Source organism: Notechis scutatus, chromosome 9 (assembly GCF_049901735.1).
Source record: "Notechis scutatus isolate UNSWTSFEM ecotype Mainland chromosome 9, rNotScu1.2, whole genome shotgun sequence".
Lineage (NCBI taxonomy): Eukaryota > Metazoa > Chordata > Lepidosauria > Squamata > Elapidae > Notechis > Notechis scutatus.
In genome coordinates this window covers 23,400,607-23,424,733 of record NC_142017.1, presented here as the reverse complement: position 1 = coordinate 23,424,733, position 24,127 = coordinate 23,400,607, and the positions used below count along the sequence as shown (strand labels likewise).

Sequence of the window (24,127 nt, the reverse complement as noted above, 5' to 3'; positions counted from 1 at the left end):
TGGTCCAAATCCAGTCCAAGGTGTAAATGGGCCACTCCTGGCACCCAAATGTAATGTAAGTCAAGTTACAGGAACCTTGGCAAAAGGAGCCATCAGAACAGAGATGAAAACACAGATGGTTTCTCTCCATCTACTCAGTCTGTGATGCAGCCTCTTCAGAGTCAGTCCCCCCATAGCCTATCTACACACCTGCAGAGCCTTTGATGTGGAGGGTGGCTCTGTGCCAGAGTTGGGAAGGTTCCGTGTCTTTGGCTGCAATGGCCATCTCTGGGCAGGAGAGCCTGGAGCCTTCTCAGTCTTTATGCTCAGCCTATACGTGAGGGGACAAACTCATCAGGTGGTGGTCAAGAAGGGAGATGTGGGTCAGGAAGTGTTGCTTTTGGTTTTAATAATACTGTACAAACTCTCCAGGACAGGACATTGACATGTGAAGATTTGTGCCTCATTTATTTACTGATCATTAGTTCCTATGTCTCTCTCAAGATGGCATCTACAAGCCATAGATACCCCTTGGGTTCCTTCAGTGATCATCTTCAATTTTTTTAAAAGAGAAGATGTGTTGAAAAATGAAGACTGGGACTCGGCCTCAACTTGATTTTCATCATTGCACCTGCCCCCCCGATGCCACAGGCCTGCTTAGATCATAGAACTGACATCATAGGGCGGGAAACGGGTCTCAAGCTGAGCTAAGCAGTTGAGATACCTACAAGAAACAGGGTGGGGTTGGAAGCCTTTTGAAGGCCTACTCAGAAACTAATACTGCATAAACTCTTTTATTGTTGCAAAGTATAAGAATTTTGAAAACCTGACAGAAACTCTCTCTATCCCCTCTTATAGCAAAGAGAACCAAGGTGTGGCAATCTTGAGGTTTTCCCCTCTTGTTTAGCTGAGTCAATGTGAATTTTATTCGAGAGTTGCTGACTTTGTTTTCAAGGCAATCTCCACCCCACTTACCCCTCTTGCATGTCAGTTTTTCTCTTTGATGGCAGCCATTGTGTGAGTCTGCCCCTAACATGCCATCAGTGTTGTATCCATTTTGGCAGAAGTGCTCCCATTTTGAATCTACATGTCACTTTTCCGAAAGGTCATACATTAGATGAAATGCATGAGCATAAAATTGGTCAACTGCCAGAAGCACTGAAGATAATGGCAGCTCACAAATCTGATAAGTAGACAAAGAAATGCCTTATCTAGATGAAGGTGCTCAGACATTTCAAGTAATAAAACAGCATCGTTTTTGAAGGGGAGAGGAAGACTTCTTTTAATCCATATAAGGATCTAGTGCAGAGATGGGAAGGGCGGTGGTCTCTCTGGATCACTCTGGCTCCTTTTTTCTTGATATTTTGAAAGGGGAGGTCCTCTCCATCTTATTTTGGACCAATGATTTGTCTGGTGAGGTTTTCAGGGAAAGAAAGAAAGGTCTGCACTTCTTAGCAAACCACCCATGCATGTTAAGTCCAATAGTGGAATTAATGAAAAGCAGAGATTCTTCCATGTAAATAAAATTCAGAAATATTTTTAGTGCTTGTCATTTAGTAAAAGTGACCTAAAAAGATGTTACAGACTTATTTCTGACTACCATAAACATGGCTCTTCCATTATTTCTTACAGGTGGTGAATTTCATATGCCAGGTGCGTGGAAAGCAGACACAGACCATCATGCTATCCAACAAAACTAACCAACCGTGGATGTTGCGGCCCATTATTGAGGGAGAACAGTGGAAAGGGCCAGAGTACGTCAGAGTGGAAGCCCACCAGCAGAACAAGCCCTATGAAATCACATACAGGCCTCTGGCTATGAACGTAGAAAACAAGAAGGACCAGGTATCCCAGAAACAAACAGCAAAAGGAGGGGAAAGATGGGGGGCTGGGGGCCTCAGAAGCTGGGCTGGATGAGGGTTGTTGTATGTCAAGAGGGATCCTTGCATTTCTTTGTACATTCAGTTGCCATTTTATTAGAACCACACTGCCCATAAAGGCTTGAAGCCTGACCAACCCTGTTCCTTTTGTGCATGAACCCCATCCAAGCAAATTCTTGGCTTCAGGAGAAAGTAGTCCTGTGGTTGTTGCTGCTACAGATGCTTCTTGCTCATCAGCAGCATTCTTTATTTTAGGCCTCTTTATTTTTGTTGTGGTTCTTCAGAGCTTGTCAAGGTAACTTGGATGGAAAGTTCATGCCTTTTTCAAGTACAGGGTGAACCACAATGAGCTGAGAATTAACATGCCAAAAAGGCCAGATGTAGCAAAGGTAAAGAAGCTGAATCCAGAGCAGAGAACTTCCATGGGTAGGCCCAACAGTCCTTGGGAGAGAAGGGGTTCCTGGCCCTTCTTGTGGTATCTCTCAAACTCTCCAAAGCGGAAGTCTGCAGTGTCTTGTCCAGTTAAGACTAGCTATTCTTTGGAGGTCCCAGTGCTCTGATTTAGCCTTACTTACCTGATAGTTTAAAGCAGTGGATTTGGATAGCTGCTTATGAGCAGGATCGCCCAAAGTTTTCTGCTGCCTGGCCCTAGGTCAGACAGCATCACAAGTATGGTGATACTTGTGCTGGAGAAGCTTATTTGAGTCAACTGTTTGGAGAAGCAGCAATCATAGCTGCCCATGACAGGGGGAGAAGCTAGTTGGACTCTTGAGAAGTCTTGCAGGTTAAGAAAGTTCGTTCTCTTAAAACTCTCCTGAGTAGCCTCAATCAGGGGAGACGTGACCATCTCTGTTGGGGATGGCTTGGACCAGTGAAGAGATGTTGCCTGAAACTCTCCTCTTTTCTCCAGGGCTCCGTCTTCTTCCCCCTCCCAGATGGAACAGGGCTGCTTTACCTCCTGCAAGGCACTGCTGAGCCTCCCAAGTCAGCTGGGAACATCATGAGGGAAATTCCGTGCAAAACATCCTACACGGAACTGCTTCCCATCACCAACTGGTTGAACAAGCTGCAAAGGCAAATGTGGAAAAAGGGCTGGGCAGGGCTGGCAATTTCACCCCAGGCAGCAGAGGAAGACCTGAGAGAAAGGGGGGAGGAGGAGGCTGCAATCACACAGGAGCCCACAGGTTTCAGTGGGGTTAGTTTGCACCCCCAATTTTCCTTTGGTTGTTTGAGGCCCCCATTTGTTTTCTCCAGCCATTGATCCTGGGATCTACCAAAGCAACAGGAGAGAGGTGTTTGTTGCCTTATTTGTAAAAATAATGAAGGTGGGATACAAATAAAATAAAACCCCAAGAGCTCTAAAGTTAGCTTGTCTCATCTTGCCTGTCCTTGGGGGCTTCTGTGCCCCTTTGAAGAGAAAATATATTGCTAGTGAAGCACTGTTAGGATAGAAAAAGCTTTCATGAGTGTCAATGGTATTGACTGCCTGGCTGGGTCAGAACTTGGAGACCCGTTCATGGGGAGCGTAATTGTTTGGCCAGCCGGACTGTAAGCAGTTAATTCAAAGAGTCTCTCCTTGCTAACATTTATTTGGAAGGAAAGTTACAACAACTCCACCCCTCCTTTCAAATTCTATAAGGCATCACTAGGATGTTTTGTCTCTTGTGTGAAAGCAGGGGCCAGTCTACGCTGCACTGGCAACTTCAATTAGACCTCTTCCACAGCGACAAGTTAAGCAGACCATTCCTGCTGCAGAGGAGGCTAGAATGTTCCTTTGGGATTTAATAAGAATGTTATTGTTATTACTATTTATTAAATTTCACAATTTCCCACTCTACATGAAATTGCTGGGAGATTTTCTGAAATATATTTTGAAATTCAGGCCAATTACAAATAACTGGATAATAGATCCAATAAGGGTGACAATCTGAGCCATAATCCAAGATACATGTAGTCCTTGGTTAATGGCAGTAATTGGGACCAGGAATTCCTTCATTAAGCAATGCACTTGGGGAAGTGCAGCATCACCACGTGATCACACCAACAGGATCACCTTTTGTGATCTCCTGCTGGCTTTCTCCATTGATTTTGCTTGTTGGAAGGTGGCAGCGAATGTTGCAAATGGTGATTGTGTGACTACAGGACACTGCAATTATTATTAAGTGCAAGCTAGTGGCCAAGTGCCCAGTTCACAATCACATGATTGCACAGCTGGTACTGTGAGGGCCAGTCAGTTCATTCAGTGCCAACCTGTCTATGAAAGGGCACCAAGAGAGTGGTTGCTAAACAAGTGCTGCCTGTTCTTGGGTAGTTCAAAGGCAGTTGAGTCAACTTGTGCACAGCGAGAAAATTCTGCTTCTCCTGTCATTCCTGTCCAGGATTACATTCTGAGCCTAATGTGGCAATTGAGATGTAATATTTTCTTAACTAGGTTTCTAATTTTTTTAACTATCTGCATCACAATAATTCTGCTTTTTCTTTCTTGTTAATTACCTTGAGCACCATTTTTAGTGGAAGGTTTGGGGGGCAGGGGCGGAAATAAATTAGAGAACTGGATCTATCAATCCATCTGAAAATTGAAAACCTGGCAATTCTACGATAGGGTAGATGTGGTTGTTTTTATTTAGTAGAAAAGGCACAGGGGTGAAAAACTGGATGTCGGTCAGTCTTAGGCTGGGAACTGAATGGCTTCCTCTTCTGACTAGGTTCCGGGTGATACTTGACATGATAAAGCCAGAAAAACTGGAAGTCACAACCACCCTGAAAACTCTGGACTATATTGAAGTACCAGCTTCCACCAAGAAGGACCACAAGCTCACCTTCTTCTCTTACAAAGAGGGCATGTACACCGCCAAGGTAAAGAGCCTCCCTTGTTTCTGGGACCCCGGCAGCTTCTCAGGCTTTTTCTTGACCCGGAGCGTCTCTGTATAAGGAGCAGCTCTTTGCATGTCCTCCCGAACCTTTGGCACAATTTGATTCGGGAACTTAAAATACAATTTTCTGGTGACATTTGGTCATTGCTTTTCATATGAACATGCATCAGCTGAGAAGAAATATCCTGCCTTTTACACCTTTTTTTTCCCTGTAGCCTGACCAAGCAGGACCGCTGAGAGAAAGTAGACCTCGGAATTGTTTCAGGGATGCTCCCTGCCTTCCACTCAAAGGCCTCTCAGTAGCAGAGGCAGGCAGGCGGGTCAGCCTGAATGCCAGAGGCCTTTTGTCTTTAATCTGCCCGGCCTTGCATGGCCAGATCATTCCCAAGACTCTCCTGTCATTTCAGGTCACCTTCCGCAATGAGGCCACTCAGGAATTCTTATTCTATCTGATCACATTTAAAGCCACCCCGTGTGGCCCACTAGGCACCCTCGAGTTGACCACAGCTGTCCGGCAAAGCACCGCCTCCTCAGTCAAGGTGGAGAACCCGCTGCACTACCAGGTGTCCTTCAATACGGACTGCAAGGTGCCAGACATCAACCTGCCTCCTCAGTTCATGGTCCCTGCTCAGTCTGAGGTACAAGCCTGTCTTGGTAACCTGCCAGGCCCCAGAGTTTAGCAGACCCTTTTACCCTGACCTCCTGCTTGCTTTTATTTCCATTCTTTGAGAAACTTGAGTTTCTTTTCCTTTCCTGGCTTTTGTTCAATCCTTTCCTCTTTCTTCTTTCCACCTCTTGCAGTAGATATCATACAAATCTTACCTCTAAAGGCCGTAGTCCAATTCCCTGTCTGCCCAAGGCAGGAGACCCTGTACCATCCTGGACGAATGGCTGTCCAATCTCTCCTTGAAAATGTTTCTTGTTCCTTATATATTGAAAGAAACTGTCTGTTATTCCTGACATTCGTTGCAAGTCTTAGTTCATTCTTAACCTTAGCCTTCCTGACTCTTTCCTTACAGATTCAGGACATTTGCTGATATTATGTGCCCTCTTTCTTTTTTATAATTATTCTTTTTGTCCCTCAGTCCTTGACTACCATCAGTCACAGTACTGAGCAAGGGAGTGAGGAATGTGGTGGTTCTTCTCCTTTCTATGTGGTGCTCCAAGACTGCATGGACAGGTGGTGTTGACCCATGCCTTCTTCAAATTTAACAAACACAAACTGTGTAAAAAAGCAAAACTTTTTTAATGTGGTGCTGGGAATTCTGCATTCCCAGCCAAGAGTCAGTTAAAGCTAATTGTCCGATATCAAAAGCAAGCCCTTTCAAGGTTGCGAAAGGCTGCCAAAAACAGATGACTAATTACTGATTAAATATCCACCAACAGAAGTTTCAAAAACAAACCGGGCTTTGATGAGAATTCTGAGTCTAAATAACTTCTTTGCTTCCTGCACAGAACACATCCCCAAAGGCTGGCTTTTATCCCTTATGGGAGGGGCCATCACCTTCCAGCCTTACTCCCGAGTTGTCTTGCTGCTTCAGATGCTCTTTCCTTCAAGCAGCCCTGTGCACACACGCACTGGGCACAGGCTCCCCAGGATCCTCTGTGTCACTGCTGCCAGACTCCACAAGCTCCGAAGGCAGCTCCCCACTCTCCGATAGTCCTGGCCCCATCCCTGCATCACACGCAGGCCCCTCATCCGAGTCCTCGCTCTCAGAGACCTCTGCGGTCCGCACCTGCTGCCAGTGAACCACAACAGGGGGAGAGAGGTGGACTCCATGTTTCCCTCACTTGTGTGGGCTGCAGGGCTTGATGCTTTCCCCTTTAACATCCACATGAAACTGATGGAAGAGATCCTGCACTGTTTCAGAGTCAATAACATGTCTTAATCACAGACCATGTTCTACGGTCATAATTGAGGATTACCTGAATCTTTGAAGATTTCATGGAATAAGACCCGAGTTTGCTACCCCCAAGTGGCTTTCTCTCTGGCCCTCCTTGCCACACTGAATTCTTGCACAGACAGTCCCTCCCAGGGCCAGCTAGGGTCTTCTTAGGGCTCTTTCTCATACTCTACCTTTTCAGCATTCTTCTTTTACTGTTCAAAAATGCTCCCCTGCTCCTCTGATCTTCAGTGAGTCTGCAAACAAGCCCCAGTTGGGGCTGCTGTGTTCCTCTTGGAGGGAATGGCTCCCTTTCCCTGGTGCCCCCCCCCCCCATTAACTGACGGGGGAGAAATATGAGGCAGGGCAGGGGTGGTTTTTGCTGCCCCTGCTGTGGCCTGTCACACTTCTGACCAGTTGTTGTATTAACACTTTTTGGTGGACTTTCTCAACACACTGAGTGGCCAACTAACTGCACAGCTAAATGATTCTAATGTGATGTGTTGACTGACCTGCCTTTCTCCAGACCTGCCTTTCTCTTCTAGGCCTTGTGGCTTCGGAGCTCACCTTGCTTCCCCTCTTCCTGTTTGGCTCCCCCGTCCCTTTGGCACCCCTGTTCTCTTCCCCATCATGGGCCCTCCTCTGCCCTGTGGTTCCTCCTCCTCCTCTTGGTCCCGGAGGCGGGTGGGAGGGCCCAGGACCCTCTCCTCCTGGCCCCTCGACTGAGCCACTTCCTCTTGCCAGGGGACGCTGGTCTTCGAGTTCCTGCCAATGAGGCCCGGGGAGACCAGCGGGCGGCTGGCCCTCAACAGCAGCGACCTGGGCTCTTTCCAGTACGACCTGATCCTGAAGGCCACACCGGCCCGCCTAGAGAAGCCCCTCTGCTTCTCCACCATGCTGGGCAGCAGCCAGAGCTTGGTGGCCAAGATCGTCAACTACACCCGCCAGAAGACAGAGTATTCCACCAAGGTGAGCTGGCAGGGAGGTGCGGTGCCCGCCTGCTGGGTGCATCGGGGTGGTGGTGGTGGCGGCGGGTCCGGAGCGAGGCCGACGCGCCTCTCCTCTCCCCTCCCCGCAGATCGACAGCCCGGACTTCCAGGCCGAGAAGGTCATCAGCGCGCCCGCGGGCGCCCAGACGGGCACGGAGGTGGGCGTGGAAGTGACCTTCGAGCCCTGCCAGCTGGGCGAGGCCCGCGGGACCCTCCTGCTCTCCTCGGCGGCGGGCGGCGACTACCTGATCCCGCTGCGGGGAACGGCGCTGCCCCCGGCCGCAGGGCCCGGTGCATATCCGGCTGGGCGCCAGCGCGGTGCTGCCCTTCAAGAACGTCTTCCTGCAGCCCACGGCCTTCAGCTACGCCGTGGACAGCGCCGCCTTCTCGGTGCGCGCCGCCGAGACCATCCGCCCCAAGAAGACGACCACCATCTCCGTGGCCTTCGAGGGCGCCGGCGGCGGGAACAAGGCGCCGGTCACCGGCAAGCTGGTGGTCTCGTGCCCGCGTGCCGCCGGGCTGGGCTCGCCCGTCAGCTGGGTCTACTACCTGAGAGGGGTCCCGCCGGAGAAATAGCGCGCGAAATAAAGTTGTTCTCAGAAAGGAAAGCGCATCCGCTGCCTCATTTGGGACGGGAGGACTTCCGGGTCGCGGGGCCTTGGAGGGAGTCGTGGGTTCCGGTCCTTCGGCCTCCACGCAGGGGGCGCTGGGTTGGGATGACGTCACGCGGGGAGGGAGGCGCGCAGCTGACCCGGAAGCAGCAGGCGCGGCGTCATGTGACAGCCAACATGGCCGCCGCCCGGTAGCCGAAGCCGGTGCCGCCGCTAGCCTTTCGCACGGCCGCGATGAACCCGGAGAAGGACTTCTCGCCGCTGACGCCCAGCATCGTACGCGCCCTGAACGACAAGCTGTACGAGAAGCGGAAGGTGGCGGCGCTGGAGATCGAGAAGTGAGACAGGCGGGCTGGGGTCGGGCGGGCTGGGGCCCGGTGGGCGGCGAGGCAGGCCCAGACTCGGCTCTCTCCTCTTGCAGGCTGGTGCGCGAGTTCGTGGCGCAGAACAGCGCGGCGCAGATCAAGCACGTGATCCAGACGCTTTCGGTGGAGTTCGCGCTCTCGCAGCACCCCCACAGCCGCAAAGGGGGGCTCATCGGCCTGGCCGCCTGCTCCATCGCCCTGGGCAAGGTGGGCGCTGCCGGGCCGGGCCAGAGGCGGGCGGGCGGGCTGGCCAAGCTTCGGCTCCCGGCATCCCGCTGTGCTCGGGCTCCGAGGGCTCTGGAAGCCGGGCAGAGAAGCCGGCAGGGATGAAGAAGGTTGACTTGTGGCTCTTTGCCAGTCAAGGCGGACCCCATCCCCGAGGGTCGAGGTGGGAGCGTGAGAGGGATTTGAGATGTGCTCCCTCCCACCCTAGGAGAGTCCGGGGTGGCTGAGGCGTTGCCCGCAGATAACTGGAGGGGCTCTGGGATGGGGAGCTAGATCTGCTCCCAGCCTGAGATCCTGGACCACGTGACTGGGTCGGTGATGGAGTACCCCAATGCGAATGGAGTGATGTCTGAGGTGGCCTCCATGACAGTTTGGACCTGTAGTTAATCCCCCCTTTTCCTTATGGGTTACCATGGTCCAAAACGTTCACCAATCACAAATGTTCATTTTGTTATGGGAAGCAGTCTACAACGCCAGGGCATCTGCTCGGCGTGTCCTTGGGATGACAGCAATGTCCTCTGGTGCTGACAGAGCTGGAATACTCACTTGCATTCCAACCATCCCCTCCCTGTTTTTGTCAAGCTGCAAGAGAAGAAGAAATGTAGGTGAAAGTGTGGGTCAGTTTTGACATGCTGACCCCGTCCTCAGAAGAAGGGTAGACCTGATACAATAATAAATTACTTAACAAGCACCTACCATTGCAATCCCTATTGGGGCTGCTGAGGATATTTAGGGTGAAACTTTGCTGGCCTAACATCTAGAGCAGCTACCCACTCAGCATCCACTAACGGGGAGCCTTTCCACAACACTAGATATTATAGTTTTCCCTTGTGGTTTCTGGAATCAAGTATCCTTTTCACATAATGTTCTTCTCCCCTAACTAGCATAGGAGGAGGAGGTACTTCCCTGACAGGCCTCAGTCCTGAGTCTCAAAAGGGTTTTAAAAGACTGCAATTAAATACTGGATGGATCCGTCTAAGGCTTCCCGGTAATCTCAATTCCACTGTTATTGCATTTACAATCCGATTGATTGAAAGGACCCTATATATTTGGGACCTAATTTTTTTTACAAGGTTGCCTCTGGTTCAGAATTTTTGTGGACAAATACACCTTTATCCCCCACTCTAAATTCTCTCTGGAGGGCATCTTGGCTAGGATCTGGACTGAAGGAATTCTTGGGCATGCCACAAAGTGTGCTTGTTTCAAGAACCGGTTAAACACAGTCCAGATTACGGTATTCCCAGCACTCTCAGGCAGCTCCATTGAGTGAAAAAGAAATATAGGTGAAAGTGTGAACCAGTCTTGATACTGTATCTTTAGTTGTGTGCCAAACCAGACAGTTAAAGAGGTGCAAATGACAGACTCAATAATTCCTCTGTAGAACTATATCAACAGTTCCTTTGGAAGCCTGAGCTTTCTGAGATGGTGCAGGAAGAACATTCTTTGTTGTGGGGGTTTTTTTTTGTTTTTTTTTGAGGACATTTTTGATGTTAGGTATCAATTTCAAGTCCTGAGAGATTATCGAACCCAGAAACTGGGAAGGTCTTTACTGGTGAAAACTGTGTTGTTTAATATTGTAAGAGGTGATAAAATAGGAGGGCTTCTCTTAAAATTTACTATTTGTACAGTTTTGAGTGTGTTCAGTTCAAAATTGTTCTGGCTGCACCACAGGCCAGTTAAGGTAAAATTAAAGGTAGAAGAAGTCTGCTTACAGTCCTGCTTTGAAGCATATGCTAGCTAGGCATTTGTTGGATTAAGTTATTCAAGTCTGCTCTAAGTTGGAGCTATGAGGGGGATCCCATCTAACTGAAGCACTCTCTGCCGTGGTTACTTGGGAGGAGTTTGTTAGTACTGAGGAAGTGGACAAGTTCTCAAAACTGTCAGCTCAGCCACCTGAATGTTTATTTCATGTCCTACCTGAGTAGCCAAAGTTTTCTTGGGGGAGACATGAGATTGGGCCCTTCCCTTATTTGAGAAAAAGGAGAGTAGTCCTGCCATCAGCAAGTCATTTCAGGTCCCAACCTTGTTAGGCAACTTTTGTCTTGTCTCCAACTTCCTTTCTACAGAAAATTGTTGAGAAAGTAGTCATGCTATAACTTCAGAGAACTCTGAGAAAATGAATCATCAGTCTGTTCATTGGCCTTCATATAGGATTACAAACAACATTTTTCATACTTATGGGAGCAGGATGAGGATGGACATCCTCTCCTTGACTTCTCGTTGGCCTTTGAAACCACTGATCATGATATCTGGACTGACTTGAGGACTTGTGGAGGGAATAGTGTACATAGGTTCTCCTCTTTCTTCTGGGATCAGTTCTAGTTGGTATTGATGGGGTGGGGAGAAATAAATCACAGCCTCTTTTTTGGAGGTGCCTCAGTGCTTGGTGTCCTTCCCATGCCTGTTTTAATATCCATATGAAACTGGGGGATAAGATGTCACCTGTGTGCCCTGTCTGACAGAATGGTGCCATAAAGGTTCTGTCTTGATATCTGAATGGCACAGAGTAGGTGTGAGCACAACCATAACACTACTGTAGGCTCTGGCATTGCATCCAGCCAAGAGTTTTCCATCTCCATCAGTATTTCTCTACTATGGTTATGGCATGCAAGCCACTTGGTGACAACCGATGGATTGCACTAAACCTGAACAGAACTGCTTCTCAATTTGAACATCTGCCTCATTTCATCAAGTGGCAACCATAGCAGAAGAGCTTTTGCACAGATTTGTCTTGTTACCAATTGCACCCTGTCCTGCATTGTTCATAATTCATGCCTTGGTCACCTTCTCTCTGAGTTACTGCAGTGTACTCTATGTAGGGCTGCTCTTGAAAGCCATTGAGTTGATCCAGAATACAGTGGCCTAGGCAGTCATAAATGCACTTTTATGTTCCCATGTCACACCTCGGCTTGGCAAGCTGTGTTGACCTTCACTCTGCTTCTGGTGCAGTTCATGGTGTTGGTTGTTACCTCTAAAGTTCTTCATGCTCAGGACCAGGTGATTTCCAGGACCATTTCTCCTTGGTGGTTTCTAGCCATACTACTCAATCCAGCATGCTGCAGGTCCTATCAGTCAAAGAATGTTGTCTTGTGGTATATTTGGGAAGTGCTATGTTTGCCCTTAGGAAGGCTGGGCAAGGTGGTTGGAATGTCTACATTTGTCTACATTAGTTTGGCTGGGCTCTTTTGGTCTTCAAACTGAACCATAGTTTTGCAAAATTCTGGGCCCTTTGATTTCGGTCCACAATTATTATTTATTTATTAATGAAATCTATACACTATCCAGTTCACAGTCTATGAGTGGTTTACAAGCCAACCCCCCCGCCCCCCTTTAAAAATCTGTACAAAAGTCAGAGTTAAAAGCGGGGGAGTGACCTCCAGCCAGCATCCATCCCAGTGTTGCCATCCACTCTGTGCCAGTGGTCAGAGCCCTGTTTTAACATTCTTCTGGAAGGCTAGCAGAGTAGCAGAATCTTACCTCAGGGGCAGGATGTTCTGCAGCAGTGGAAAAGGCTGTCTTTCTAGACCCCGCCAGCTGGAAATTTTTAACTGATGAGTCCATAATGTGCCTTTTGTGCTTGATCAGGGGGACCAGTCAGTGTAGTTGGGCAAGATGGTTCCTCAGGTATCCTGGTCGCATGCCACTAAGGGTGATAACCTACACCTTGAATTGGACCTGGAAGCAATCTGGTACCCAATGCAGCTCATGCAACAGAGGTGTTGCACAATCCTCTGCACAATCCTAGGGATGCCCAGAATCGTCTGTACTACCGCATTCTGTATCAGTTGCAGCTTCCAGATACTCTTTAAGGGCAGCCGCATGGAGAGTGCATTGCAGTAGTTCCTACAGGAGATGAGTAGGGCATGAGAGAAGAGCTGCTCCATCTAGGAAAGATCACAACTGATGTACAACACAAAATTGAGCCAAGGCCCTCCTAGCCCCGACTGCCACCTGCTCTTTAAGTAGGAGTCGCAAGTCCAGGGGGATCTGCAGATTACGTGCCAGGTACAGAAGAGCCTCTCACCCACAACCACTCTGTCTTCCCATGGCCCAGCTGAAGCCTTTCTTTTCTCCACCCAGACACCCACAGCCTCCAGGCACTGTGAAAAAACACCCCCAGCATCACCTAGTTCACCCGGGATGGGGATGTACAATTGGGACAGATGAGCTCACCCAGTGGCTTCATGTAGATGTAAAGGGGAAGACGGAGCAAGGATTAGGACAGGAGGGCAAAAGCCTACACTACAAATTAGATTTTTCTCATGTCCTTTCTGAGAGGGAAGAATTTACTGAGAATTAGAAACGTAACAGAAAAAATAAAAACTGAGCTATTGGTTCATGTTTACGAGCTGACCTTAAGCTAAGCTCGGATAAACTAAGAAATTGCTGTCAGAATGAGATTCTGAGTCATTGTTTTTTTGCTGAATCAAGCAGCTTTCTTCTTGGGGTCTCCATCAGCAATTGGGATGGTAGGGAGACAGTAGGACAGCAGCTGTTTGGAAAAGGGGCAGACCAAAAGCAGGACTTAGCTGCTCCTTTCCCCCACTCATTTCATGGGAGGTCTCAGCAGCGAGCTCTTCTGTGAGGCGAGCGTCCCTTTTAGTGAGTGGCATCTTGGGTCAAGCTCCAGACTCAGCAGTCCCAGGTTGAAAGGAGGCTGAAAAGATAACAAGCAGCCAAGAATGCCCTGCAGGCCAAAGTTATTGTGGGGCGGGCTGTTTAGCTTAGGGCAAAGGAGGTGAGGCACCTCATCTTAAAGTAATGGGGGCCACAAGTTTTGATGGCTACAAAGTTGGCATTGGGCAATCCAAGAACAAGGAGATGGTGGTTGTCTCCCACTGCCATGCCCGAGGAGGGGAGACCTTGCTAGGCCAGTCCTGATGTTCTCCATTGCGGTTTGGTTGCCAGGATTCTGGTCTGTACCTGAAGGAGCTCATCGAGCCGGTGCTGACGTGCTTTGGAGATGCTGACAGCCGGTTGCGCTATTATGCCTGTGAGGCCCTGTACAACATTGTGAAGGTGGCCCGGGGCGCCATTGTCCCCCATTTCAACGTGCTCTTTGATGGCCTGAGCAAGGTAACCACTGATGAGCAGAGTCTGGAGGTAGAAAACAGTTCCTGGGTGGCGGGGGGTGTCCCCCAGCAATCTGGAAAAGGGGAGGAGGACCATTCATGTCTTTGGGGCTCCCAGGATGAGTTCTGGCCTCTGAAAAAGCCAGACGCCAGAGCATTTGCACATAGCAGCAGTACAGGGGGCTGGAGGCTGCCTCAACGGTTGATGTCCCTTGGGGTGGGACCTGTCCTGGGTTCCACCCCATCCAGGCTCCCTCAAGGGCCTCTGAAGATGGATGGGGCGCGAGGGCAAAGGCCTCCATATGCAGCAGGAGGGAGGCTGCAGCGCCAATCTGGATCTTGGGAGCAATGGGAGGTTCTGCGTGTCCTGCAGGCTCCTCCTCTCGTCTTTTGCCCTTCCCAGCTTGCTGCAGATCCTGACCCAAATGTCAAAAGTGGCTCTGAGCTTCTGGATCGCCTTCTGAAGGTACTGCTCCCTTCCTTGTCCATTGAAACCGGGGGGACGGGGATGGGACTGGGGGGAAGGCCTGAAGAGGGGAAACAGCTGAGATTTTGGGGGACAGCCCTGAACCAGAAGGTGGGATTTTCTGAACAGATTTTCCTTTTTGGCTTTCAGCCTACGCAGGAACAGTTGAGGTATAGGGAAAGGTCCAGTGTTGGAACCCTTGAGGGCTCCTGTCTTGAATGTGTGCCTGGTCCTTTCCAAGTTGTCCCTTCCCACTTCTGGGACACCACTTGCTTCTCTGACATCTTGAGATTCCCTGGCCTCACTAACCAGGGAAACATGGGCCAGTGGCGTGGTGTGAGTGCCATTCCCTGGAGCTACCTGCAACTGCCCTGCGCTAATGGAATGCTTTAAAAGCCTCCTCCTCCTCCTCCTCCTCCTCCTCCTCCTCCTCCTCCTCCTCCTCCTCCTCCTCCTCCTCCTCCTCCTCCTCCATCCGCCCAGGGCTGGAAAGGCAGCCTGGCCTTGCAGCAGGAGTTGCCACAGCTGGCTGTACCTTTCCTGCTCCCTACTGGCAGTAGAGCTGAGATGGTGCAGGTCTGGGGACAGGCCTCACAGCACACTGGGCCACGAACGGCCACGTATCCCGTTGATTAGTCAGAAATGGGAAGGTGCTCCTTTTGCCTGAGCTTCTAAATCAGACAGGCTGAGGCTTGAAATAGTAAAATTTGTAAAGAAATCAGGAGTTGACAGGCATTTGAAAAATAAAAGCAGATTTGTTAAACGAATAAATGTAGCATGAAATACAGAATATAATATATTAGAACAGTACTGTGCGACAATTGAAGCAAGGCATTTTGTAGTAAGGTAATATGTGACCACAATCTGATTCAGACGATGACAAAAGTTTTCCCAGTTTTACAGAAATCATACAAAAAAAAGCATTTAAAACTTTTTAAATCTCAACTGGCTTTTAAAAAGTTTCTTGCCTTTCATTATTAAAATAAATAGAAGAGAAAATAAAAAAAAGAACAAAACCAAACAATTGTTGAATTTGTTTTGCAAAGCCTTGTAGGAGAAACTCTTAGACAACAACCTTTTCGCTCCAGTAGTTGAAACTGAAAACACTCCTGGTGAGGCAACCAGCTTAGCAGAATAGAATTCTCTACTGGCCAAGCGTGATTGGACACACGAGGAATTTGTCTTGGTGCACAGGGAGAGATGTGGGGCTCCACAAGGTTCTCAGCAGCTTGCCTGCTGGGTGGAGGTCCATGACTGGCTGCAGGGATGGGCGGGTGAGAGCGGCCGCTTCTTTCTCTCCTCTCTGCCTTGGCAGGACATTGTGACCGAGAGCAGCCGCTTTGACCTGGTGAGCTTCATCCCGCTGCTGCGAGAGCGGATTTACTCCAACAACCAGTATGCCCGGCAGTTCATCATCTCCTGGGTGAGCAGCAGGAACACGTCGCTTCTCTGCTCAGCTCCTGTTACTCTGAGGAGGCTCTGGAAAGGGTTTCTCGTTCTCCTTGGCCCCACTTGGAACACCTGAAATCTCACTGCAGATAACGGGCTTAGCTCATGCTGCCCTTGGAGTGCTTTTGTAGGTGGCTTCACAGTCCTGAGTTGGCCCTAACCTCCAGAGTGACCACAGATGGCTCTTTTCAAGGATGGAAGACTTAAAGAGTGACCCCATTTCCCTTTTAGTCCTGATTTCTCCAGCATCCAGAGAGAAGCGTTATAGGTGTTCATAGGCAATAAGCCATGGTTTACAACTACAGTGGCTAAGTCCAGCTGTGTTGGTAAACCAAACAATGTATGTACATTATGGCTTATGTGGGTGGGACCCATTTGGTGCTCTCAAAGCCCAGCTGAGATGGCAGCCCCTGAACGGATTCTTGAATTATTGGCAATTCCCCACAGCCGCAGCCTTGCTGAGAGGGAAGGCAGCTAGCCCAGCGTCGGCCACGGAGCTCCCTGGCCAAGTGGGGGCTGAAGCCACATTTGTCCGGTCCACATTCCATGTGTCCCTTTCCTGTGATGTGGCTGTTGACGGGATCCACAGTCCCCAGGCTGGCTGAGTTCCTCAACTCTTGTGCTACTGCAGCTCTCTAACTCTGTGGTTTTGCTCCCTCACGTGCTAGATTTTGGTGCTGGAATCTGTTCCTGACATTAATCTTCTAGATTACTTGCCAGAGGTTCTAGACGGACTCTTCCAGATCCTAGGTGACAACAGCAAGGAGATCCGTAAAATGTGAGGACACTGTTGGGTCTGGGAATGGATGTCTGGCAACTGAGCTGCCAGTCTAGGCGCGAGGAGGGGAGGGGGATGTGCAGCTCTCAGAGCCTTAAAAAGCTGCTTGAGCCACTGGTCAGCTGCCATGGTCCGAATCCTTCCAGCAGCGCAGTCTGAAGTGGGCTTGTTTGAAATGGGCTGGGCTTCCTGTTACCCAAAGTCAACCTACAGGCAACCCTGCAGAGCAGCTGGCTGCCCCCTGGCTATGGGTGGGAGGGCAGCATGGGCGTTTCCTGAGCCCTAAACTCTCCTTCCAAAGTGCAGAGGAAAATCCTACAGTCTGCAGGGAACAAGTTGTGTCAGGAGGTTTGGCTGATTGCTGTCTTTTCTGGAAATGTGCTTCTTATCATCCTAAGCTTCTTTTCATTCCTGGCCTTGTCCTCCAGGTGTGAAATGGCACTGGGAGAATTTCTCAAAGAGATCAAGAAGACCCCTGCCAATGTCAAATTCGCTGAGATGGCCAACATCCTGGTCATTCACTGCCAGGCCTCCGGTATGCCTGCGTTACTCTCTGGTGTGCATCTTGCTAAGCGGCCGGTATCTCTCTTTACCCGATGCTTTGCAAACAAGGAGTGGGTCAAAAAGGAGATAGCCACAAAGTGCGCCAAACCCATGTGCTCCAGGCTCAGCAGGGCACAGCAACATCTTTCCAACATGGCAGCTCCTTTCCAGCTTCCCAAGGACCCGGCCCAACCACCCTTGGTTGGCTAGCCCCTCTCAGCCTTTGTGTGTTATGGGGAATTGAGGCTCTTAGGCCTGTGACATGGCAGAGTTTGTCCCCCACTGGATGGAAGAACGGGAGAAGTGGGGAGGGCTATTTGGAATAGGTCAGAAATGGCTTGTCCTGCTCAGCCTGCAGATGGCTAGCCTAGAAGGTGCCGGGGGTCCCCACTTCCTATTGCTGCATTAGGAGTGCCAGAGAGGAAACGGGCGGATGAAGGGCAGGAATGGCTGATGCAGGGAATGTGACTTCTGTGTGTATAGCTTTGCATCCCCTCCGTAGGGCCTCTTCCCTCTCTGACCAAAGAAGTGGCAACTTGCCTGTTGTGCTTTGTGGCATGGAGGCAAGCAGGTTCCATTCCCCCCCCCCGCTAGCCTGCCCTGTGGCCTCTGCTGCCCTCCAAACCATTTTACCTTGGCTGCCTAATTGAACGGCCCCCAGAAGAAACCCTTTCACTCGCCTATTCATCTCCCCCCAAGGATGAGTTCACGTGACTCACTAGATCTTGAATGGACTTGATGGATGCAGCCCCTTCTTCATGCAGACCTTTTTACATCACCAAATCAAACATTTTTTTTTTGTTTATTACACAGACAACCCCTTTCACAAAGACATCAGAAAGTGCCCCGCATATTCAGGCACAGCAACAGCTTAAAGCAAAAGTCGCCAAGCCTGGTTCCTGAATGGCTGCTGCAGGTATTCTGTAGCCACACTCCCAGAAGCAGAGGGGTTGTGTCTGGGTGGAGAAAGGAGGCCCCCCACCCCCCCAGCCCCATTTTGGAAGCCATCAAGGGCAGGCGTTTCAAAATGGGGCATTTTCCTTTCCCTGAGCTGACACTTCTTCCATTGGGTCTTAAGTCATCCAGCTGAATTAAGGGTTGCTGAAACGCAGGGACCGGTCAGTGCAAGCCAGGAAGCTTTTGTGGCCCTAATGCAGGCGGGCTGTTTGGGATGGGAGGTGAAGTCCTGTTCTCTCACAGGACTGGCAAGAATGCTGAACTGGCTTGCTGGTGAATCAGTTGAAAAAGAAAACAGCGCAAGGGGGGAAAAAATCTTTTTAAAAATGGGGACATTTTGCATGCAAAGTCAAGATGATGACCCCCCCCCCCCTTCAGCTATTGGAGCATGGCTGGCATGGAACTAAATCTGCAGAAATGCAAGAATATTTGCGTGCCTGCAAATAAGTTTTATGTTTTCCCCAAAAGAGATCTATGCAGGTAGTTCTCATTCAGGTCCCACAATGGGGATCAGCCCGTCTGTTGCTGCAGCCCGTCAACTGCTTTCCTTTTCCCCAGCCCTTCAAAAGGCTCAGCTGGTGCTGGGATAAGGAGCAAGAGAGGAAGTCAGGCTTGTTTTAACGTTCTTTGGCCAGGAAGGATTACGATAGACTAAGCCAGTGGTTCCCAAACTTTTTCAGTCCACCGCCCCCTTGGTGCTACAAACTCATCCACGGTGCCCCCCACCCAGGGGTGGGATTCAAATTTCTGTGGGTGTGGCCTAATTTGAGGGTGTGGCTTGCTGGTCATGTGATGGTGGGTGTGGCTTGGTGGTCACAGGACCGTGTAGGGACCGGTTTGGTGGGCATGTGACTGGGAGGGCGTGGCCAGGTGACTGGCAAACCAAATACAAGTGGTCCTCACTTAATGGCCGGTTGTTTAGCAAGTGTTCTAATTTATGACTGGCCTCTCCAGAGCTATTTGACCTGTTTTTGGAGTTTTGACAGCCATGCACACACATACACACACACTCCCTTCCAACCCTGCTGGAGCAGGTCATTGGGCTAGAATCGGCAAAGCATCTCTGATAAGATACTAGTAGTGAATAGAATCTAATCAGAGATGCTTTGCCGATTCTAGTTGATTTGTTTTATTTGAATTTCTTTATTTTATGTTGCTGAATTGCATTGACATGTGTGTCCCTTCTTGTGCACAGCCCAGAAGCTTTTGTGATTCTTTGCAGCAAAAATTACCAACCTCTGGCTTTGCTCTATTTTCAAACGTGCCAGCACTGCCGCGTTCTAGGTGCCGGCCTCGCAGGTCCACCCCACTGAGCCCGCTGCACCGGAGAGACTTGCCCAAGCAAGTCCGAGCGGAGCGGTGTACCAAGTCAATGGGGTGAGCCTGAGAGAAGGAAAGAGAGAGAGAGAGAGAGAGAGAGAGAAGAAAGAAAAGAAAGAGAAAAGGGAAAGAAAGAAAAGGGGACAAAGAAAGGGGTGGTGGTCGAAGGAAGGGACAGAAAAAAAAAGAAATAAAGAAGGAGGGAGGGAGGAGAAAGATAATGAGATTTCTATTCTGGTCCAATCACCTGCTCCAGCAGGGTTAGAAGGGAGTGTGTGTGTTTGTGTGTGTCCTCCTTGTAATTTACCAATACATTTTGGTTTTGCCTTCTTCAGAATTGGCACTGTAATTTATTGGGGAAAAGTAATTTTTTAGGGTGAAGGTCTGGTCTATTGGATCCTGTTTAAAGCCTCAACAAAATGTGAGAGCTTCCTGATAGTCTTGACCATGTTTCATCCACAAAACCTTTAATAGAAGCCAAAGAGGTTTCAATGTGCTGGCAAAGAGGTTTCAATGTGGAAAAGGGCCTCAGTCTAAACTAGGCCTCATTTCAATCTGATGCATCAGGTCTCTCTCTCTCCCTCCCTCCCTCCCAGTCTGGCTTTGCTCTACATTCCTGATGTGCCTGTAGAGCTGGCACCTCGAACATGGATGGATGGATGGATAGATAGAAACAAAGAGACAGGTAGGTAGGTAGGTAGGTAGGTAGGTAGGTAGGTAGGTAGATATATTGATAGGTAGGTAGGCAGGCAGGAAGACAGGCAGACCTTTTGGATGGATGCATGGATAGGTAGGTAGGTTGGTAGGAAGATAAATAGATGGATTGATGTATGTATGGATAGGTAGGTAGGTAGGTACATAGATGGATTGATGTATGTATGGATGGATAGGTAGGTAGGTAGGTAGACAGAAAGACAGATAGACCTTTTGGATGGATGGATGCATGGATTTGTAGAAGGCTTTGACCACATGACCAATATCCAGGATCCCGCTCAACCAAGCCCGCCCCTCTTTGTAGTTGCCGTGCCTGACAGCAAGTTCACAGGCTGCCCCTCCCACCAGGGATCAGCCTCCCAAGCACCCCAGGGCACTCACGTTGTAGAGGGCGGTGCTGTTCCCTGCTTCCTGGAGCCAGTACAGGGCAGGGTTGAGGAAGCCCAGGGCAGGCAGCGGTGCAGCGTTGGAAAAGTAGACCAAAGCCATGCCACCGCCGCTGCTTTGGAGGCACCGCCCCCCACAGGCACATCGGGAAACATTGACTCCGGAGTCGGCGCCTCAATGGGTGAACTTGCAGGGCTGGCCGGGGCCTTGAATGCCCCCCTGCTGCCTCTTAGCGCCCCTCTGCCGGCCCCCTTGGGGACGCTAAAGGTGGCAGGGGGGCGGCGCGTCGAACACGGCCACAGCGGCACATAACGTGCCATTGCTTCCGCATTGGAGGTGCTGGCTCCGGAGCATTACTACAGTCAATGGGTTAACCTGCAGGGCTGGCGCCTCAAACGCCCCCCTGCTGCCTCTTAGCATCCCCAAGGGGGCCAGCAGAGGGGCACTAAGAGGCGGCAGGGGTGTGTGTGTGTTGAATGCGGCCGCGGCGGCACATAATGTGCCACCGCTTCCTCATTGGAGGCACCGGCTCTGGAGTGGTGCTACAGTCAATGAGAACCTGCAGGGCCGGCACCTCGAACGCCCCCCTGCCGCCCCTTAGCGCCCCCCTAAGGCATCCCACCGCCCCCCAGGGGGAAGTACTGCCCACTTTGGGAACCACTAGACTAAGCAGCTGCACCTGGGGAAATACACATCCAAAGCAATCTATTGGCACCACCAGCTATGAGGGCCCTGGGCAAAGAGCCACCTGGTGTAGTAGTAGTGTTATTGTTGTTTGTTACATTGATTTTCCTCCCATCCCTGCTTATTCTCTTGGCCTTCCTTCTTCTCCCCTCTTTCTGCTGCACAAGGCGGGGGGAGGAAAACCAAACAGGTCAGGCACAGTGCCAGGTGCATTGGCTGTCAGTGGGATCACTCACACACACTGCAGGGGGGAGAGGAGGGCATTGGTCATCAAGTTATTTCTTCAGTGCTGTTGCAACTTCAATTGGTTGCCGATGGAGGCAGCTGGTAAGTGTTCCTGTGTCTGCTGCTAAAAACCCTCTCATCAAGCACATCGTGTGTCCTGCTTCCTTTAGCTTCAGGTGCATTTGGCATTTTTTCTCTTCCTGGGAGAGGAGGGCAGAGGTGCCTCTTGGCTCATGAAACCTGCGGGTGGTACCTGGGATAGAAGCAGCAGCCAAGCTTTCACTGTTTGCATTTCTTTTCCCGCAGATGATCTCATCCAACTGACGGCCATGTGTTGGATGCGGGAGTTCATCCAACTGGCCGGCCGGGTGATGCTTCCCTATTCTTCGGGGATTTTGACAGCCGTCCTGCCCTGCCTGTCCTACGACGACCGCAAGAAGAGTACCTGCTCCTGCCTTGCAGGGGGTGGGCTTCCTGGGGGAGGGGGCTACTGCTCTTCTGGCCCCTGGGGGGGGGGGTTGTGGCTCTGGTGGTGAGGCTTGGAATCCGAGGGTTCCTCCCACTTCCCTGGGTGGAGGTCAGCCGGAAAGCTGTGGCTCCTGGGCGAGAGAGCAAGCTCACAAGGGGTTTTGTTTGCTTGGAATGAGCAAGAGGGTCTCTCATCTCTGGGCTGACCCACCAGGATGCAGTTTGGAAAGCAGGTCTGTGTGTGTGTGAGAGGGGCTGGGGGAAGGGGGAGAGAGGGAGAAGGAGCTTTTCAGATAAAGTTTTTGGGGGAAGGTCAGGACTTTGCACTTGGCAGCCTTTTCCTCTCTCTCTGCTTCAGGGGTTACCTCAAATTCTAAACTTTGACATTAACTTAAATTGTTGGTGGCAGAATTGGTGGTACAAATCAAGAAGCCAAACGGGCTCCCTCCCCTTGCACGCAGTCCCAAAAGAGGAGGCTCTTCGGTCCTCCAGTAACCACACGGGTGTCGGCCCCCAAAACTCTTGCTCGCCAGGGACCTTCTCCAGGCAAACGGGGGAGGGTTTCTTGGGGGCCCCGTCTAATGAGCAAGTGCAGCCTTGCTACCCTTGCAGGAGCTTTGTTGGGCCCTGACTTCTTGGTGGCCCTCACAAGCCAGACGGTGCAAGGGAGCAGGGAGAGTGCCTAGCCGTGTGGGAAGGAGGCAGAGAACCTGCGTTGCCCTCCACGTCGTGCCCTGGCCTGCGTTTTCCAGTCCCTAAAATCAGTTGCAAAGTCCCAGGAGCCCTTCTGAGCATTGGGGCCGGGCAGGAGGAACTCCCTTTGATCCCAACCTCCCCGCTTGAGGGTCTCCTGGGGATTCTCCTGGTCTTTGTTGGAAAACCTTCCTTGATCAGTGAAATGCAGATATTAAGGAGGTGGCCGCTGTGGGCAATCAAAGCTTGATGAAGTTAGTGACCCCAGAAGATGACGAAGCAGATGAGGGCAGGGAGCCCCTGCCAGCCCCCCCAAGAGAGGCTGGCCAAGAAGAGGCTGGCCCCAAGGCAAAGCAGCCCCCGAGTGGTGAGTCCTGTTTTCCAAGCGCTGGAATAGCCAGGAGCAGCAGCAGCATCTCCATCTTCTCGGGGCTAAGAGGACTTGGGGCATCTGGGGCTCAAAGAGCCTGAAGGGCAAATTGCTGTCCAGTTCCACCTTCTTCAGCCAGGCGATGGGGTTCCCCTTAACCAGTGTAGGGCTCTGAAGTGGCTTCAGTTTCCCCTGGAGCCCAGGCAGGAGCTTGCTGCTGCCCAAAGTGGCCGGCTCTTCCTTGGTCGGTCTGCAACCGAGAGCAGCAACCGATGCTGCAGACGCGAAGGGAGTATTGCGAAGGGAAACCCCTCCTGAATTGATAGATAATGGGAGCCTCCTTTGCCATTGTGAAGTTGCTTTCTCCAGTTTGGTTGTTGCTTTGAATTGCGGGTCCCTTTGGGGGTCCCCTACTTCTCGCCATTTCTCAGATAACGGATTAAGAAGCCATTCTGGGCTCCTCTCAACCTGCACTGACTTCCTTATTTATGTGGGGCAGTTGCCAGCTCAGCTTCAATGGCCCGTTGGCTGTGTAACCTTTTGCTTGAGTTGTTGCAGAGACAGCAGGTGGCCTGGATGCTGGCAAGGGGCCGGAGAGCTGCTGAGGGCCCCAAGTGCCCCAAGTTCAGAAAGCCCTGGCCCAGAGGCCTGGGAATGGAGGCTCTGGACAGCTGCAGCCAGGCAGTTCCCAGCCGCTCTCCCTAGAAGTTCAACTAGATAGTCCCACATGGGGGGAGGTGGGGTTTTCTTCCCAGAAGATGCATGCTCCCCCCCTCGGAGAAGCCAGGCTGCTGCTTGTTACGCTCCCTCTGCTGGAGTTGCCTGACCTCAAGTCCATTGCCCTTCAGGCGTCGTCCACGGCTGTGGCCAGCACTGCAGAGAGCTTGTGCCTTGCTGCTCATCAGAGAGCTTGTGCCTTGCTGCCTCATGCAGCAACGGGGGGTGATGGTTTGCTTTCTGGTCCTCTGGCAGGCAGAGCTGGGCCTGGGAAGAAAGGAGTTTGCCCCCCAGCTTCTTTCCAGGTCGATTTTGGGGAAGACTTGAGCTTCAGCTCACCTGCTCTCTCTTCCTTTAGGCTGCCTGGATGTCTCCAGTGAGTCGGATTTCAGTAGCGCCAGCATCTTTGTGCCTGCCAGGTCAGTTATTCCTGCTGTTTTGAAAGCGGGGTGGTGGGAGGTCTGGAGGAGGAGGAGGCT

At 50.8% G+C, this 24,127-nt stretch overlaps 2 protein-coding genes across 2 annotated transcripts in view; both read left to right on the top strand.

Moving 5' to 3' along the window:
- The window catches only part of HYDIN (HYDIN axonemal central pair apparatus protein), a 285,840-nt gene extending 277,595 nt beyond the window's left edge, over window positions 1-8,245 (top strand). Inside the window, 7 exon segments of the mRNA XM_087971902.1 lie at window positions 1,612-1,824; window positions 2,770-2,933; window positions 4,565-4,715; window positions 5,140-5,370; window positions 7,360-7,584; window positions 7,694-7,881; window positions 7,883-8,245. Of these exon segments, the coding sequence (XP_087828028.1) occupies window positions 1,612-1,824; window positions 2,770-2,933; window positions 4,565-4,715; window positions 5,140-5,370; window positions 7,360-7,584; window positions 7,694-7,881; window positions 7,883-8,180 (1,470 nt within the window). The 3' untranslated portion in view covers window positions 8,181-8,245.
- Window positions 8,246-8,332: 87 nt separating this feature from the next.
- The window catches only part of VAC14 (VAC14 component of PIKFYVE complex), a 40,431-nt gene continuing 24,636 nt past the window's right edge, over window positions 8,333-24,127 (top strand). Inside the window, exons 1-10 of the mRNA XM_087971886.1 lie at window positions 8,333-8,553; window positions 8,637-8,787; window positions 13,714-13,881; window positions 14,281-14,343; window positions 15,659-15,766; window positions 16,461-16,570; window positions 16,999-17,105; window positions 21,707-21,841; window positions 22,773-22,928; window positions 24,007-24,067. Coding sequence (XP_087828012.1) covers window positions 8,450-8,553; window positions 8,637-8,787; window positions 13,714-13,881; window positions 14,281-14,343; window positions 15,659-15,766; window positions 16,461-16,570; window positions 16,999-17,105; window positions 21,707-21,841; window positions 22,773-22,928; window positions 24,007-24,067 — 1,163 coding nt within the window. The 5' untranslated portion in view covers window positions 8,333-8,449. The remainder of the gene's footprint in view (window positions 8,554-8,636; window positions 8,788-13,713; window positions 13,882-14,280; window positions 14,344-15,658; window positions 15,767-16,460; window positions 16,571-16,998; window positions 17,106-21,706; window positions 21,842-22,772; window positions 22,929-24,006; window positions 24,068-24,127) is intronic.